This window comes from Artemia sp. Qi Xiang Cuo, chromosome 4, assembly GCF_049724085.1.
Source record: "Artemia sp. Qi Xiang Cuo chromosome 4, ASM4972408v1, whole genome shotgun sequence".
In the NCBI taxonomy this organism is placed as follows: Eukaryota; Metazoa; Arthropoda; class Branchiopoda; order Anostraca; family Artemiidae; genus Artemia; species Artemia sp. Qi Xiang Cuo.
The window spans coordinates 56,976,912-56,995,713 of record NC_142797.1 but is presented as its reverse complement, the minus strand read 5'-3'; the positions used below and the strand labels follow the sequence as shown (position 1 = coordinate 56,995,713).

At 36.5% G+C, this 18,802-nt stretch overlaps 2 protein-coding genes across 2 annotated transcripts in view; one reads left to right on the top strand and one right to left on the bottom strand.

Annotated features, from left to right (window-relative positions):
• Window positions 1-13,107: 13,107 nt before the first annotated feature.
• Window positions 13,108-14,118, bottom strand: LOC148953268 (protein CFDP2-like). The gene has a single exon (XM_089087914.1). It carries the CDS (start codon window positions 14,116-14,118, stop codon window positions 13,108-13,110), a length of 1,011 nt encoding a protein of 336 aa, XP_088944040.1.
• Window positions 14,119-14,969: 851 nt separating this feature from the next.
• LOC148953267 (lysine-specific demethylase 7B-like) overlaps window positions 14,970-18,802 on the top strand; it is a 67,015-nt gene continuing 63,182 nt past the window's right edge. Inside the window, exon 1 of the mRNA XM_089087912.1 lies at window positions 14,970-15,090. Within this exon, the coding sequence (XP_088944038.1) occupies window positions 15,008-15,090 (83 nt within the window). The 5' untranslated portion in view covers window positions 14,970-15,007. The remainder of the gene's footprint in view (window positions 15,091-18,802) is intronic.

Genomic DNA, 18,802 nt, shown 5'->3' with positions numbered 1-18,802 from the left:
ATTTATATCATTTTATTATAATTAACTGTTTTTAATCAAATTCAATTAAGATTGAAAAAAAAATTAAATAGGTTATTTCTTATTATTTAATAATTTTTTGGCATTGGCCAAAGAAAAATGATTTTTAGGAGTAAAACAGAATAAATATTTTATGATTAGATAGATTAGGAAAGTAAAGTTAGGACTTCCGAGCTTAATCCTGGTCGTGATATACCTCTATGACTGGTTGAGATATAACTTGAAAGCGTAGCTAGTAATCGTTATACAATTTAATTTTATATTATATTTCTCGAGTAAGAAACACATGAATAAGCAAGCGTTCAGCACGTAATTACACTGGTATCCTATTTTTATGTGTAGGCCTAAAATAATTATAATCTGCACTTAGACAAAATATTTCATATAATTAGACGCTTCTGTACTGATAATTTCTTGTTTTGGATAATATCCATCTTAGTTAGGACATGGGTCGATTTTTTTCATATAAAATTCGAGGGGACCAGAGTCAGTATAGGTAATATATAACGTGACTGACTTGTGAAAATATGTCACAAGAATTAGAGCACAAGATATGTCATAGATAAACCAATGAGATTAAAGAACATTTTTGTCACAGAACTATAGAACAGTGATCTCTCTGTTATTGTATACGTCATAGATATAAACTAATGGAATTAAAAGCTTTTTCTTTTTTTTTTGCCTCGGAGCTTTAAGAAAGTAAACCCTTTGTTTCTCTTTCAAAGCATTCTGATCCAAAAAACAAAAATTTAGCTCACTGAAGTTTCTATTCAACCTTTAAGTATTGCTTTGACTGGCCCTGATTGGCATAAAAATACTAATTTCTTACAATTGAAGGACTGAGAAATATCCCTTCCTACGGTCGTTTACACACACAAAAAAACTACAAAAAACAATCATGGGCCTTGAGTTCCTCCCCGGGCTTCCCACAAGACGTGGTCCAACGCCAGTTGTCGTTTTCAGTCGATCAGAATCTTCCTACCTTTGGTTATTTTCTGTTCCAACCTTTCTCTCTGATCACCAGTGTTTTGACATTACTCGTATTATTTTCTTTTCATTAATATTGACTTGGTTAACTTTACTTGCACAGTTTTAAATTTATTATGGTGTTAAATTTATTACCTTTGAAATTTGTCTTTACATTAATTAGGGATATTTCCATCTGTCAGGTTTTTTAACCGTTCTACCTGACTGTGTCGTTATTTTCTCCTCTGTTTCTTGTGGTTTTTTCTTTTTCGGTTTTTCTAGCGAAATATGGTCAAACTTATTGTATTGTTTTTCCCAAAATTCTTGCCCTTTTAATCTTGTTTCCTTCGCGTGTGCAGCTGCTGAATTTGGTTTTGATTTCCCTATTTCTTTAACTACTATATGGTCTGATTCGCCGTCAGACTCTTCGGAACTAGTTTCCGTTAAATCCGGATTAGAACTTTTAGAGGTGGCACTTTTTGAGGTGTCACCTGCCCTTCCTTCGTAAATTTCTACTCCTCTGGAAGTAGAAGGTTTATTCCCTAGATCCTCGCCTTGAGTTCTCAACTCGGGAGATTTGAAAGATTCTTGAGAGCTTTGGGAGGAATCAATAGTTTTTGCGGGGTTCCTCCATTGTTTGGAGGCCATGTCTTCAGGGGGATGGGGCATTCTTTGCAATAGGGTTTCCCTCCATGAAGTCCACTGTTTAGGTTTGACCTTGGACACAGTTATATCATGATATTGACCTTGCTGGTTATCCTTTGGAGTTTTATTCCCGGGCAATGTACTTTGACTCGTTTTTATGGGAAAATTTATGAGATCCATAGCTTCTCGCAGGTTTGTTTTAGTTAAATCTTTGGGAGGACTTTTCTTTACAGTAATACCGGGGGTTTCTAAAGCTCTGTTTTATTCTTCCTACAATGAGAGGGGCCTTTCTATCGGTGTTGCAGGGGAAACCATATCGTCTGTAAATCTTTCGGGAGGACATGGGGTCGAAATTCTATGGGGTAAAAACTGGGTTTTTGGAGATATTGTATAATCTAAATCTCCTGCGCTCGCCGATGAATAATTTTTTGGACTTTTTGGCGTTTTTATTTCAGGAAAAAATCCTGGTTTTAGGGATTTTTTCTTAGGAACAACTAGATTTTCCATTGCCAGAAATTCTTCAAAGTTTTGTTCATCACTGTCATTCTCGAAATAGTTTTGCTTGAAATTGAAGGGTTTTAGCTCTGCCAGTCTTGACCTAGGGGGCTCATTTTCTGAATCTGAAGAATCAGTAGAAGAGGGATGTGATACCCATCTCTCTGGAAATTTGGCTCTTTTTATTCGGCTAACATGCGCCTTGTAAGTTCTTCCACTATCGGGGTTTTCCATTTTAAAGGTATATTCATTATCGTGCTTTTTGACTATTCTGTACGGTCCAGAATATTTGTTGGAAAGTTTTTTCCTTCCGTTTTTGCCTCGTTCTTTAGGTAAACGAAGTCTCCTACTTTGAAATTTATATTCCCCTTAACTTTGGATTGGTTTCTAAGCTCTTGATTTATTTTACATTTTTCCAACTCTTGCCTAACTAATTTATAAGTTTTCCTCATCCTATTTATGAATTCTTGTTTATAATCTTCTGAGTCGTTATAATACTGCCGAGATTCAATAATCTCATCATACGGGATTTTAAAATCTCGACCAAAAAGTAAATAAAATGGATTGTCTCTGGTTGTTTCGGAATAAGTAGTGTTGATTACGTTAGTTAAATAAGGTAAGAATTTATCCCAGTCGCTCCTATTGTCTTTCGTATAAATACTTAGTACGTTCGAAAATATTTTATGCCTGTTTTCTATTTTGCCATTAGCTTGTGGATGGCACGGCGCAGTCACCATTTTCTCTATATTGAGAAAACTCATCAAGTCTTTTGTTACTTTCGAAACAAAATTGCTCCCGTTGTCACTCAAAATTTTATTAGGAATGACAATTTGTAAAAATAATATTGCTAAAGCCTTACATGTGGCATAAGCACCTTTATTTTTTAAGGTTTTGGCAAAAGTAAATTTGGAAAATATATGTATAATCAAAAAAATACAAGTGTGGCCTCTGCTAGAAAAAGGTAGGTCTCCGCTTGTACCGTATAGGGCAAATGAAATAATACTGAAGGAGTACCTTGATACTGGGGTCGGTCACAGTGGATAATTCGAATAAGCTGGGGGGATTTTTCTCAAGTCAAATGATTCGCAAGTACTTACCAATTTTTTGAGTTTTGCCACTACTGATTGTGCGTAAAAATATTGTTTCAATTTATGGAACGTTTTCATTACCCCTAAATGTCCGCCTGTGTCTGAATGAAAATATTCAAGTGCTAGTACTATTAAGTTTTGTAGTAACACAGTTATAACCGAGATTTTGTTTCTGTTCGTCTCGGCAGTGATGATTCTACACAGTATTTCGTCATCCAAGTCATATTAAAATTATACATCTCTTCTAGAAGTTTTTAATTTGTTCGCTAACGAATCGTCATTCACAAAATAATCAGGTAGTGTTACACACATTTCGGCCTTTTTTTTGCTTTCTTTTTATATTTTCCAAAGACAAGAGACAATAGTTAATCTTATTTTCTTTTACTGTGTCTTTGACTTTGTTTTTCTTACATTTGTGTTTGCTTTTAGCATTAATAGCATTAACTTCATTTTTTTCAGTTTCCGACGGACTATTTTCTGGGTATCTACTCAAAACGTCACAAGCTGCATTTTGTTTGCCTTTTAAATGTTCAAATTCGTAATCTAGGTCTTGGATTTTCATAATACATCTAGCTAGAATGCCCTTTGAGTTTTTAAATATGCGCAGTTACTGCAAGCTTTTATGGTCTGATCGTAGTATAAATTTTCTACCAATTAAATAATGTCTAAATTTGTCCAAGTGGTGGATAATAGATATTAATTCTAAGTTTGTGGCGGAATAACTACTTTCGCCTTTTGATAAAGTTTTACTTGAATAGCATATAACTTTCTTTATTTGTTTTTGTTTAGGCGTTCCTTCAAGGGGATTGGGGTTTTCTACCGGGATCATTTGCGAAAGAAATGCGCCAATGCCTTTTGAACTAGCATCCGTTGTAACTAAAAATCTTCCGTTTTTGAAATCAGGGAGTGCTAATATTGGTTAAGAAGGGATGGCCTTTTTGAAACGGTTTAGAAACGTTTGAGCATCCTGAATCCAGGAAAAATTATTGGAGTGCTTTTTAGTTAGTTCTGTGAGGGTTTTAGCAATTTGGATGTAATTGTGTACGAATTTTCTGAAGTATCCTGTAAGGCCTAAAACTCCCCTTACTTCCTTCATAGTTCTGGGGGGCTTCAATTTTTCAACACATTTTATTTTATCAGGGTCTGGGGATATCTCTCTCTGGGTTAAAACTACTCCTAAAAATTTAATTTTAGGTTGAAATAAATTTACTTTCTCAGGCCGGCATTTTAAATTGCCTTGTCTGAACTTCTCGAACACCTTAGCTAATGTTGCTAAGTGTTGTTCAGTGTTTTGTCCCACGCATATAACATCATCAACAAAATGAATTATATTCTTTAATCCTCTTAACAGGTGCAATAGGGGTCTACATAACGCGCTTGAACTTGTTTTAAGCCCAAATGGTACTCTCAAGTATTCATAAGAACCATATTCGGATGCTGAAAATGCAGTTTTATGGACATCCGTTTTGGCTATTTTCACTTGGTGGTAGCCTTGAGTAAGGTCCAAAGAAGTAAAAATTTTGTTTTTGCTTGAAATTGAGTCAAGAATTTCATCTATTCTTGGTAGAGGAAATTTATCACTAACTACTTGTTTGTTGAGGGCTCTATAATCTACTACGAGTCTAAGATCTCCATTCTTTTTTGATACTAAGATCACTGGTGCACTATACGGACTTATACTTGGGCGTATAATTTCGTTTTTTTCTAATTCATGGATTTTATTTTTTAACCACACTTTGTGTTTATATGGCACACGATATGGCTGTTTTGCTACGGGATTACCAGTCGTTAAAATTTAATTATCATAAAATGGTATTAGCCCGATGTCATCTTCAGATGCAGAGAATACATCCTTAAAATTCCATAGTAATTAGCATAATTTTTTCTTAAGGTTCCAGTCCGTAATATGATCCATATTAAATTTGTTTAAAAATTGCGATTTGGTTAAAGGATATTCGTTATTTGGAGTTTTAATACCGTTAACTAGGTTTCTTTTGGAATATTCTCATCTATTTAAATCATTCTCCGATAAAACCTGGATTTGGGCTAAACACGTCCCCTTTTTAATTGTAATTGTATCATTTTCATGGTTATTGGTTACCCAAATAAAACCTTCCCCTTTGTCATAAGATATAATCTGTTCCTCGCATAACAGATTTTCAGGTATTTCAGACGGTGTCGCAAACCATATTTCTGATTTGCTAATCACTGGTTCAATCATCTGTGATATTTGAATTTTCTGCATTGTTTTGGGAGGGATTTTTGTTTTCCTTATAGTAAATTTATATTATTTCTCTCCATTTTTGTTGTTCATTAGATTCATACAGGTGCTATGCTGCGCCATTGCTGCATCTTGTGGTGTCACGTTGGGTTTTATAATGTTCTTTAATAGTTCTACTATTTTCTTAATTTCGTTTGACCTGTATTGTCGCATATCTCCAATTTTCATTTTCATAGATTCAATACTTCTATTATTCAAATATTCTTCATTTCTGCAATATCTCTCAGGGTATATGAACACATTTAAAATTATGCAATGTGTTTGCAAGACATGAGGCTCATAATACTTCGACATTAGACCATTAGAAATTTTGTTTACCGTTATGTTGTCTTCGTAACCCCTGTTACGATTTCTTAAGGTAGAAATTTCTTCCCCTACCTTAGCTGGGTAGACAAGCCTCTCATTGGCTACGTCTAATAGTATTCTATTAGACCTTAGAAAATTTGCTTCTATAATAGCCTCATATGGTAAGTTATCGCATATAATAAAATTTGTCATAAAGGTTCTATTGTCTCTTTTTACGTTTAGGCAAATTGACCCTTTTGCATTTAATTTATGACCTGTTACGCTCGTCAAATTGGGATTATTAGGGTTCCTCTGTCGCCTGATATTCAGAGGCAATATATTGAATACGCAAGAGTTTATGATACTAATTGTTGCACCTGAGTCAATCAAAGCCTTAAAATAAACATTTTCTACACAAAAATCGTTAAATATAGGTAACTTGTTATTAATATCACTACAAGAAGGCACTAATATTGTTTTGGACCTATTTAATATTCCTGGCACCCTCTGGGTCCAATTTATATTTCTGAGGGGCCTGACGCGTTTCCCTGAGGATTTATTTCATTTGTCGGTGCCTGTAATAGATATTCAGACGTGTTAGCTTCCGTAGGCATATTTAAATGATTTACGTCTCTCTGTCTTCTCCATGTATTATTATGGTAACGTGGATGTCTCGTGGCAGTGCCGTTTGCTGGCGTTGCCTGCCAATGCCGTTGGCTTGCAAAATTTTCATTTCCCATCGGCAAATTTTCGTGATTTCTATATGGCATTCTTGCATTATATTGGCTTTGGCGGGTATTTGGTTTTTCAAATCGGTAATTAATTTGTCTATTGGGAGGAGGGTTATACAAATTTGGTTGGTACGCCTTATAAGGTACTGATTGGTGCAATCCCCCCTGGCTATAGCCTATTGCACGACCGGTGCTAAAATTTGTTCTTCTGAACAAATGGTTGCCGTACTTTTGCGTATTACCGACAGCATTTCTTGGTATAGGATTGGGGACATAGTGGCACTCTCTCGCTATGTGGCCAACACGATTACAATTATAGCACCTCATTATTGTAAAGTTAATGGGCTGAAAACGTACTGTTTTCTGCCTAGTGGGTTCTGGCGTTTTGTTTCTTTTTGTCACTGGGGAGTTATCCCTTGAAAAGAAATTGGGGGATGCCTGATCGCCCTTGAAAATTAGGTTCGCGTTTAGAATCGCCTAGGCTATTTATTTTTGCTTTGGTATGAATAGCAAATATTGTATCAACTTTAATTCAGCGCTTTTTTTGATGAACTGCAAAATTCAGATTCCGAAAATTCTTGGATATTACCCCTGTATAGTGTTTTGGTGGTAGCTCATTCAAAAAAGTGTTTAGTGTGGCTGTTTAGTACAGTTGCCCCGGATCACTTCCGTATTTTGCCTCTACAGAAATGCGTATATTATCAAGATATTCCCTTATATTCTGTGAAAAATCAAAGTTTATTACTCAGTGTTTTAATTTATTTATTGAGCTGGTTTATATAAATCTCTCTTTGAATGCTTTTAACAAGTCATCAACCATATTTATTGGCAATTTGGCGTCACTTCCTATGGTCTGTTCGATATGTTTTAGAAAGGTTAAGGCATGGTCTCTTAATCGTAGTAGGAGCCTGTCTTTCAACGGTCCAACGTCTGTTTTTGTTAGTTGTACAAACTGGGTCAATTGGATATTAAATTCGTCAATATCCGATTGACCATTGTACTCTGGTATAGATTTTGCTATCTCTACATTTTTCGCGACTAATTTTTGCACTATTAATAACTCACTGAGTTCTTCCATATTTTTAATTAATTGAAAATAAATTTATTTTTACTTAATCTATTTTGGGGGATGCTATTATCTCCTATGAGATATAAGGGTTTTCCTGTCGTAGCTTAGCGGCAATAGGCCAAATCACTTTTTTTATATGTCTGTATCGTTTCCGATAATTAAATTCAAATTACAAAGTTTCATAGCCTAATTAGTTCGCAAGTTTTTCTCCAATTTCCGACTCGCGCCATTTGTAGCGATAAAAAGATTGATATTTGTAGCGATAGAAAATTTCTCCGATAGCGCCGCTTATAGCGCTGGAGATTGTGTCAACTAGGCTAGCGCCGCTCTCAGTTAATGGGAGAAAATTGAATATTTAGACATATAAATGTGGCCTTTTTTTTTTCGAGCTATCTGGAGATCAGATTCCTTTGGGAGTGTTTACCTTGGAGATATACGAACTAATTACCTATCATTAGGCTAGACTAAATACAGACATATAAAATGAAACAAACACAGATAAAAAAGGCAATAGATTTATTGAACTTACATGCTTAGATGCACAGCAATGGGTCACTTCAATGACAATAACGGTGACAAGAATAGAAGAATTTCTTCTGAATCCTCCCCAATCTTATATACAAATAATACCAAATCTGACTTACGAATCCCTCCAAATCTGACTTCCGAATAATCTCAAAAAGCACATCTACCCCACTATCAAAACGTAGCTTTTCAGTCCTGCACCATGAGGACTGGCTCACCATTGGCCCAAGAGGACCAAGGATGTAAATCTTTCGTCCAATAATTCCTTTTAGATATTTCTGATGATTCAGGCGTTCACACGGTTTTTGCCATTTAAACTTCCTAAGAAATATCGTACGTAGCATATTTTTTATTTCTCACTCTCTTAGCGAAATCTTAAGCCTGGATAGTGCTGTTCTTTGTCTGGGATGACTGCACTTTTTCTCTTTGCTGATTAAGGACTTCATTTTTGAAACTAGGTTTAACTTAATTATAGAAAATCGGAATTATCTTTAGAAAGAAGGAACTTTATTTTGGTATTTTAAATACATCGCATCTTACTCATGGTACAGGACAAAGTATTCCACGGGTATTCAATTTATATAAAATAAAAAGAAAATTATAAAAATAAAAATAAAATAAAAATTCAGATGCCAAAAAAAAACTTCTGCTTTTAATGAATTGAGAATTTGGGGAGAAATGTTGGTCCAAAAATTTCATTACAGAGAAGGAGAGCATAAACCAGAAAATATTTTATAGCTCTTTTCTCCATATCTAGGGGAGACGTAGTTTTTGTGTTGTGCCTCGTACATTTATGGACAAAGACTGGGTAAAGGTGGAAATAATTTGAGAGGATCTTATAAGTTTTTTTGTAATAATCACTTCCTACTTTTTCCTTTTGCAACTGAGGCTTATCAATTCCCAAATTTAAAATTACCTTCAAATGGTGCTTTTAAAGGATGAGACCACGCTTACAGTATCTCCACTGTCCACTTCATATTAGAATGATGTTTGAATTGTATCAAACTATACATGGGTATTGACAAGGGTTTTATAAACGTCTATCCACAAACATGGATTTCTCGTCTTTCACAGATGAGCGCTTGGTAAGCCCAAGGGCTTTGCTGGGTTTTAAACCAAGGCTCATATGCGCCCATTGGGTGTCCTCTATGGGTGTCCTGACTATGGGTGTCCTTTAATATTGCAAATGTTCTGAGAATAGTAGAGCAGCTGAATATTAGCTACCTCTTCATTTGTACAATCATTCATGATGAACTTTGTGTCGTTAACTTGCACCATCAAAGATTGGCTTATGGCTGTTTAGCAGTCTTTGTTATAGATTTTGAGGAAAGTTAGTACACAAGTTGGTCCTTTTGAGACCTCATTCACGACTGTGGTTGTTTGGGGTTAGGGGGGTTTGAACCCCCCTTCCAAAAAAATGTTTTTTTTACTCGTAAAAACGTAACAAAATGGATATAAGCAAATTTTGTATGCATTTTTTAAGGTTTTTTGTCTAAAATCTCCTTCGAAAACAAATCTTTTGAGTAAAACCTCCTCCAAAAAAAAAATCCTAGGTATGGCCATGGCAAAAAGGGCCTGAATTTTCAAACAGGAACCAAAATACTACAATGTTGCTATATCAAACAGCAATTATAGTACATATACAGAACAATCATAATAAATAATACAAAAAACTTGTAACCTGTCAAATAAATCCAGAGATAAAAATATAAATAAATTAAATACAAATTAGAAACCTCTAAAACAAAATATCAAGGAAATAAAAAAAATGGGGAATGAACCAAACCAAAAGTCTTAACAAAATTACTTAATAAGTTTGTCCTTAGTCATCCAGCCCAAATTCAAGGGAAAATGGCAGAGAAAGAACTAGTCACTTGTTTGAAAAGGGGTTAACCTAGGTCTATGTAGCCTAGTTATAGCACCTTCTGGGCTATGTATAAACTCCTTTCCTTTCCACTTTGCCAGAGCTGCTGAAAACTGCTGACATTGTTGGGAGGCTTGAACTTGCTCTTTTTAGGTTTTCAACTGACTTATTCAGGCTACAGACTATATTTTAAAGATGTTTTGATGCCAACTGAGAAATCAGTTTGGAAACAGATTTTATAACCTGAGTTAGATCAGAGATCTGCTTTAAAACACCTTCAAACATGATCAAATCCGTCAAGTTGAATTCCACAACTGGAGGTTGATTAAGAGTCAGTGGAGGAAAGAGTTTTGTATGCACCATTGGGACATGTTCTGTATGAGTTGGAAGTCCCTTCTTCAGGACTTCAGCAGAAGTCCCCATGGGGACATTTTTGGTGATTTAGTAAGTAACAATAGGTTTCTTTTCCATTAGTATTGGACACTCCTTGGATTTAGCAGCATGCTTTCCATTGCAATTAGGACATATAATTACCTGATCTTCCTTTACTGTCTTGGATTGGGAACATTCTTTAAGGGTGCGTTGTCCACTACATAGTAGACATCTTCTGCCTCTGCGGCAATTAGAAGCCATTTGGCTATAACCTTGGCAATTGAAGCACTGTATTGCCCTTGGATACATTTCTTTACTGTATACCTTGCACCTCAAATTGAACATCCTTCGATCATGATGTTAGGTTCCCACTGAAAATCACTCACGACTGGCCAACAAAGAACAATAGCAGTGTTGCGACTATCACGATTATATTATGAATCGTTGTGAATTTTCAGTTGAAAACGGCTCAATTCATTATAATGTCCCTTACTTCATACGGCTCCGGTTTGACCAATAGATAAGCATGATAAGCTTTGCCAAAAGTTTTGGCCTGACCAAGCAGCTGGATCTTGTAGGTTTACTTATTTCCATTGTAGGCACCTAATTAAAAGTATCAACAAGGTTAGTATCAACTAAGTTGCCTCTGCAAAAACGATATTTGCCTTTGCTTATGAGGCTATTTTTTCCCAGACCTTTTTTTACAAATGTAAGATTGACAATGCTCTTCATAACTTACAGGTGACTAAAAATGGGATAATAGGTCTGTAATTTCCAAAATTGTCTTTGTCTCCTGTATTAAAATGGGCTCAAATAAGCTTTCCTCCGATTTTCAGGCTCCAGCTTTTTTATTGGCTGTGATATTTTGAAAACGATCCAGGACATATTTTCAAGAGGGACAATTACATGAGGTATAGAGTTTTACTTTATGCCCCAAAAGAACTATTCAGCTAAAAAAGGCAGAGTTTGAGATATAGCACGTGCTGATTTGGAGAAAAGATAAAATAGTTTTAGAATTACTTGACTTATGTCCCGGAGGTCCTCAAGGGTCGCGTTGGGGCCATCTTCTTCACACGTTCCTAGATCAGTTTCCTGTACAAAGCCCGGTCGTCAGATTGTCTCAGAAGGCATAAGAGGTCACTTCCGAAGTTATCGCGCCATCTCTTCCTACGTCTTTCAGGTGCACGGCTACCGTGAACCCTTCCTTCGAAATCAACTTTTGACAGGCGCGAGTTCTTCATTCGCTGTAAGTGGCATAGCCACCTAAGTTGCTGCAGGCGCACTTTTTGGAGAATAGTAGTTTCCCGCTTTAGCTGCTTCCGAAGGTCTTCATTCGAGACTATGTCTTGGTATATGATTCCGGCAATACGTCGGAGGCATTTTGTCTCGAAAGCCGAAATTCTGCGTTCATCTTCGACCTTCAGTGTCCACGTTTCGCAGGCGTACATGGCGACAGGTATGATTAGAGAGTCGAAGTTTCAGTTGCATAGAAAGGTGTTTATTTTTAAAGAGGGGGAGTAGCCTCTTAAAGCTTGTACTTCCTAGGGCAAGTCTTCGTTTTATGTCGTCGGAGCAGTTGTTGTCTGAAGATATTAGACTCCCTAGGTACACGAACTTCGTCACAGATTCGACTTCTTCACCCCTTACTGTGACATGAACAGGGGATGGGTTTGGGTCTTTTGTGGTGCGCATCGATTTGGTCTTCATTGGGTTTATGAACATACTAAAGCTATTTGCGGCTGTTTCAAGTGCAGAGGCTTGGGCTTGTATACTGGACTCTGTTTGTGCTAGCGTTTCGAGGTCATCAGCATAAGCTAGGGTATCGATGTTTGTACCGTTAACGGTCACTCCTACATTGTTCTCAAGCAGGGACAGTACGGCATGTAAAAATAGCTTGAAAAGTTGCGGTGAAAGTATGCAGCCTTGTAGCACGCCCGAAGTTGTAGCAAACTCTTCTGTTTGGCCTTCTGGGGTCTGAACATAGCTACAGTAATTGTCATACTTATTTTTGACTATGTTGACTATATTTTTAGAAACACCATGGTGGGCTAGTATACGCCAAAGTCCATTTTGCCATACTAGATCGAAGGCCTGCTTAAAATCAATGAATAGTTGGAGGATTTCTTTGCCAGATTCAAGGTACCTTTCTGCGAGTTGCCTCACTACAAAGATCTGGTCGTTGGTAGACCGTCGAGGGTAAAAACCAGCCTGATAGTCACTAATGATGTGGTCTGTTATTGCTATGATTTGGTTTAGAAGGATCCTTGTTATGACTTTGGCTGGATGACTTGTAAGGCTTATGGGCCGAAAATTCTCACAGTCGTTTTATGGGCTTTCTTGTGGAGCAGTACAGCAGTTTTACATTCTGTAGCTGTTTACTGATTTGAAATACTTTTCGCAGGAGTAGCACTTATCCCGTATGTAATCTCTGAGGGCAGTCCAAATCTTTTTGTTTATCGTCTGCTGTATCCGTTGATACATGTCCCTACTTTCCCGGTCCTGCTTGTTGCAAACCCATCGCTTTTGGTTACAAAGATCTAGGATCTCATTTGTGATCCAGGACTTCTCTGTTTTAGGTTTGTAGCCTAAGATTTCGTTAGCTGTATCTATGAGTGCTGTGTTCAGTTTCTCAACGTGGGCATTTAATATGCCAGGGTTATGGTCAACGGGAGGGACTCAAATGCAGGATCAAGACTTTCTTATAGTGACTGCGGGAAAGTGGTGAATGTGGTGTGTTCTTCCGTTTATCGGTGCAGAAACTTGGGATCTTATTTTTCTTTACAGGAAGGGTTTTGAGTCGGAGTTTTGCCAATGTGCTCATTTACAAGGACATGATCCGAATCGAAATCTCCTCCAGGCAAGGCGGTGGTATTTGTGACAGATGACTTCCACCGCTTTGAAATGAGGACAGGATCGATCAGATTTGTCGTCTTTCCATCTAGTGATATCAAAATTGCCTTTCTTCTCTTTCTATGTTTGAACATTGAGTTCGTAACAAAGAGATCATTATCCCTGCATAACTCAAGTAGACGCTCCCCACGTGCGCTTCGCCTCCCAAGACCGAATCTGCGTAAGATATCACTGTCAGGTTGTGCAGTTTGTCCGCCTATAGCACTGAAGTCACCCATTACTACGAGGAGATCTTTCTTTCGGACCTCATTAGTTAGAGAATGAAATTGTTGATAGAAGGTGTCAATTTCTTCATCAGGTCTTGAGGAGTCGGGTGCGTACACTTTGATGACGGTAATATTTTGTACTTTCGCTCGCAGCCGAATCATCATAAGGCGCTCTGAAACTAACTTTGTGGTTATGAGTGTGCGCTTCGCTTTGCGTGTCAGGAGAAAGCCAACGCCCTGTCGGTGTTTGCCATCAGATCTACCAGAGTACGAAAATATAATGTCTTCGCATCGTTGTTCTCCTGAACCAGGTAAGTGAGTTTCCAAGAGACCAATAACGTCCAATTTGTAACTCTCGAGCTCTTTGACAATTAGCTCAAGCTTCCCAGTCTTTGCCAAAGTTCGCACATTGAAAGTCCCCAGGTAGAATGGGGCCTTCTGGATAGGATAAGAGATTTTTCCTAGTAGAGTGCTATCATCCTCAATGGGATTCGTCATCATCTGCCAAGTTCGCATATCTTCGTCTGAGGTCGTCAGATCGTCGGTTCCCCCATACGTGGTAATATTGTCATTATAATTATCATTCGCTGTTATATCTTGCCTTCCGTCGGTTACCCCGGACGCGGTAGCACGGTTTCGTCTCTTTGTTTTCAACTGATCCATAACATTTGAAAGAAGAGGGTTTCCTGGCTATTTTAGGACAGTGGCAAGTCACTCCTCTCTGTCTTTTGCAAGTGGCCGATTTCCTCCATCTTGAGAGTACTCCGCCCTCACAGCTTTCTGCTCGCTGACTGTTTACCCATAGCTGGGACTAGGGTTTGACTCCGTCGGGACGTGTTCACGTGCCGGTGGGTCCAGCACAGAACCATAAAAGGGGCCTTAGTTCCTCCTTAACTGTGTTTGGCCCCACAGTTAGGGATCCCAGTTATGTTTAAGGACCCACAGGAACTGGGCCCCCCTTGGTCCGTGCCTTCTTAATGGCTATTCGAAGGAATTCCCCATGTCTGGAGGTCTTTCCCCTATCCACCCCCTGGGGACGTGCCTGAGCTGCCTGGGGGCAGAACTCACTGAGAAGATAACTCAGTGCATTCAGAATAGTTTTAGGTAAGATTATATTTCTTTCAAAAGGATTATCACAGGCTCTAATAAAGCGAAAATTGCAGTATCTTCCTGTGCAATATTTTACTTTTATACGGACAAAAATGGAAATTTTTATCAAGGCAGAAACAAAGTAAAGTGTAAGGGAGTATAGAAAATATTTCTGGCTGGATCTAAGAAAATGTTTGTTCTCAGCTCCTCAAGGCTAGCCAAATTAGAAATAAAGGGGGTAAAGGGAAAGTCAAGGTGAACGTAGGCCCTTCAAGATTTATAAAACTTGCAAAGTTTAAAGGAAGCATAATCGAAGGTGTAACACTTACATGCTTAAAGGATAAGTTAGGGCTAAGGCAGACATTCTTACAATTCGTACAGTCTTTCTTGACTGAAGTTTAGTACCGCTAGAATTGTTTATACAGCAACACTGTCTTGTTTGGTTGCAAATTTTTGAAATATCATGACATGTTACTGTGGCTTTAAAGTTGAAAGCAGTGTTTTATCCTTAAAGTGTGAACAATGCCTAAATATATACCACACCAGGTAAAAGAACTATTAGCATAACCACATCTTTTGGTTATTTTGGGGAAGACTCCTCTTCTAAATTATCAACAATAAGTGCATTTGCATCAGAGAAACTAGGTCACTATTGTGTAATGTAGCTGTAAAAAATTGCGTTTAGGCATAAATACTAATTACTCGACCATAGTTGCATATAAGTATCAGTAAAGAGTAGCCTACTCTAGAAAAGTAGGCTAGGCTAAGATAACCAGTAAAGAGGAACAGGCTACCCAGTAGGCTACTGAGACAGCTAATCACTGATTCAACAGTTAAATTGCTGTAAAGTCTCTATCATATCACATAGAAAGTGAATTATTTCACCATTGGCTTTGTCAAGATTGTTTATGCAAGTTTGAATTTAGCTTGAAGAATTTAACCAGATCTATAGGCTATGTATGTGTATTTCAAAGCTGGTAGCCTAAATTCATATAGCCAAGGCTACAAAACTGATACAAATAAATGAAAGAAAACATTATAAATGAAAGAAAGTCAATTGCTGGTAAATTTTTTGTTAATCATATTATTGACTTCCGAAGAAAGTAAACATAACACTCAATGCCTTTTTATGCTCTTTCCAAATAATCATGTTTGTCAGGAAAGAATTTTACCCCCACCCCTATATAGACCAATTCAGGGTATATATTTGCACATTAGGGGGTGAAGGTAAATTTTATTTCTGATGTAAATGAGAGGTAAGTTTAAACTGCACTGTAATGAAAGATTGGCAAAACACAGTAACCTTGGTCAGAATTGTACCATCTGTATTAACTTATCTTTTCTTAATAAAAATAGTATGAAGTCCCCATTTATGGCAAGGTTATGCATTGTTTACTGCAATCCATACATTCATTTATAATGCTAGAGCTTAAACAACTACATTTGTGTTGCTGGGTCTGTACCCCAGATCTCAGCCTGCAATGAAGGATTAGCATTATTTTTGATTTGATTACCTGTTTTAGTAACTTTAGGTAAACTACTATTTTATTTAATGTAAACATGGCTGCTATGCCTTTTGCAAAACTGGCTGTAGTATGTTTTTTTCCAGGAGCCATTAGAAGAAAAAAAAAATTAAAACCCATATAACTTGCTTCCTGTAGGCCTACTATCCAGATCTCTTTCCCAATAAAATAAAATTTACAAACCTGTTCATTATTGCTTTTTGTTTACTAAGAACCATAATTTCTATTTTATCAGGATTTAATTGCCAATCTTTTGAGATCAAGGCAATCCAAGACAAGATTTAAAATTTTCTGCATGTCATCTTGAGATTTTACCACAAATATGAGGTCATATGCAAACAAAAGCATTTAAAAAGCCATATTCCCTGGATTTACTCTTGGGGCCTGTCTACTCTGGTAAAAACCTATCATCAATAAACAAAAAAAATAACCTAGATAATACTGAGCTATGTTGTTTCAGACCTATATACTACAGAAAATCCTGGAAATACCATTCCTCAAAAATTTTACACTGTTTTTGTCTCCTTATACAAAGATTAGGAAGCTTAACTATTTTATTAAGTAACCCTAACTAAGCTAAAACTTGGAGCAATAGGGACCTATCATTTTGTGCAGATCTAGGATTCTTACATACAGATTATTTTTGCCCTTACTATGCTTAGGTCTAAACTAATTAAAGTAAAAATTTGATTTATTATCAAATAACTGACATGAAGCCTCCCTGTTCTTCTTCTAGTAATCTTTTCTTGTCTATCCAATAACTCAATCCCTTATCAATAACCCTTTCAAATATCTTACTTGAACAATTTTGAAGGCAATTTTAAGGCCTGTAGTTACTATGTAATATGGGGCTCCCTTTTTTTTTAAAGCAGGAATATTACAGATTCATTTCATGACTCATGTCAAACCATATTAACCAACAATAAGTTAAATAAACTCACAATAACTGGCATTAAACTACCCTTCAAAATTTCATATGTTCTTGCAGGTATCCCTTTAGTCTAGCAGTAAAATATCTGCAAGATTTAATTACTGCTTCTTAAACCTCTGCTTTTGTCAGTATATTATTTAGCTACTTGTTCTCTTCTGGCAAGGGATATTCTCTACTCTCTATACTGATAGTTTTGTGTCCCCTTCCAGACTATTTGCCCTTTGCCAGGAAGACAAATTGCTATACAGTTCCCCAAAATATGATTGCCACAATTCCAGACTAGGAGATTCCCTTTGTTTATTAATTTGCTGGTTGATCTCAGATTTTTTTAAGCTTTCCAAAAATCTTTGGTCTTACAAGTTTGAAACAAATGGTTGAAACAATTTTTTTTATAGTTTTTTTTTTTTGTAAACTATTAGTGTAAACTAGTGAATTAAAATTTTTAAGTGTCAAACTAATTGGGAAATGGTCAAAATTCTCTTTATAGATTACTTTCATGTTTTTATTTCAGGTGCCAGCCTATTATCAACCAAAAAATAATCAATAATGCTAAACTTTTTCCTGCTTATGCATGTATACTTGCCTCAAACTCCATCAATGCCAAAATGGTCAATTCTAATAGCTAATGAAGTCTTGTGGTAGAGCTCAATAAGCTCTTTACCCCATTGAATAACCCTCCTAGCTTCATCTTGGCTTTGCCTGGGGATTGTGTAAGCAGAAATATATAAACAATAAATCCTCACCTAAGAGAAAAACACATGCTAGCTCTGACTTTGTAGAAATATATGTTTTAAAATCACTACTCACAATTAAATAAGCACTTGGAAAATAATCCATAATTTTACAAATAACCTCATGTATTAATAGCCAAGAATCTTCAGACTTGTAAGAACTAGCCTATCTTGGGGAGATAGGCCTACACATACAGTTCCTAAAATAATACTGGTTTGACAGTCTACTTTAAGTTAAACCAAATAATATTTTGAGAAGCACTTATAAAAGTCAAAGCACTGTAAAATGATTTTGTCCTCACAAGCACTACCAACCCTTTATAATTATGGAAATTTTGAAGAATTAGCAACAGTACTGAAAGGATTGAAAATAATAAGGCCCCAGGTGCTGATAGTGTGGCAAATGACTTTTTCAAATGTGGTGGTTTTGATCTTAGAAATAAGTTACTTAATTCTATCAATATGGTTTTTGAAAAAGGAGAAATATCTAGCTATTTTAAGAAAAATTCTATTTAAACTCCTGTATAAGAAAGGTGATCAAAGTAAGTGCAGTAATTATTGAGGCATTAGTCTGGTCTCTGTAGGTAGCAAATTACTTAGTAATATTATACTTTTTAGACTGAGAGATGCTATATACAATGTTTTAAGAGAAGAATAGTGCAGTCTTGGAAAAGGTAGAGGATGTGTCAACCAAATTTTCACTCTTAGGTTAATATTTGAGAAGTACCTTAGTTGTCAAACATCTTTGGTCCTCAGTTTTATAGATTATGAGCAAGCTTTTGATTCTATTGATAGAAGAGCTGTAACAAAGGCCTTATCTTTGTATGGTACACCAGACAAATACATTAAAGTGATCAGTGCTATTGACAAGAATAACACTGCTGCAGTTAGGGTGAACCAGGGTAATTCCAGACACTTTGATCTTTTTTTTTTGGTTTAAAAAAAATCCTCCTGTCAGCAGACTTAAAATCTCGCCATAAAATTGGATTTGTATGAAAGTTCAGACTATTAGCTTTCATACAAGACCTAGAAACTTCTGAAATTCGAACTATAAAGGGGGTTGGTGACCTCAT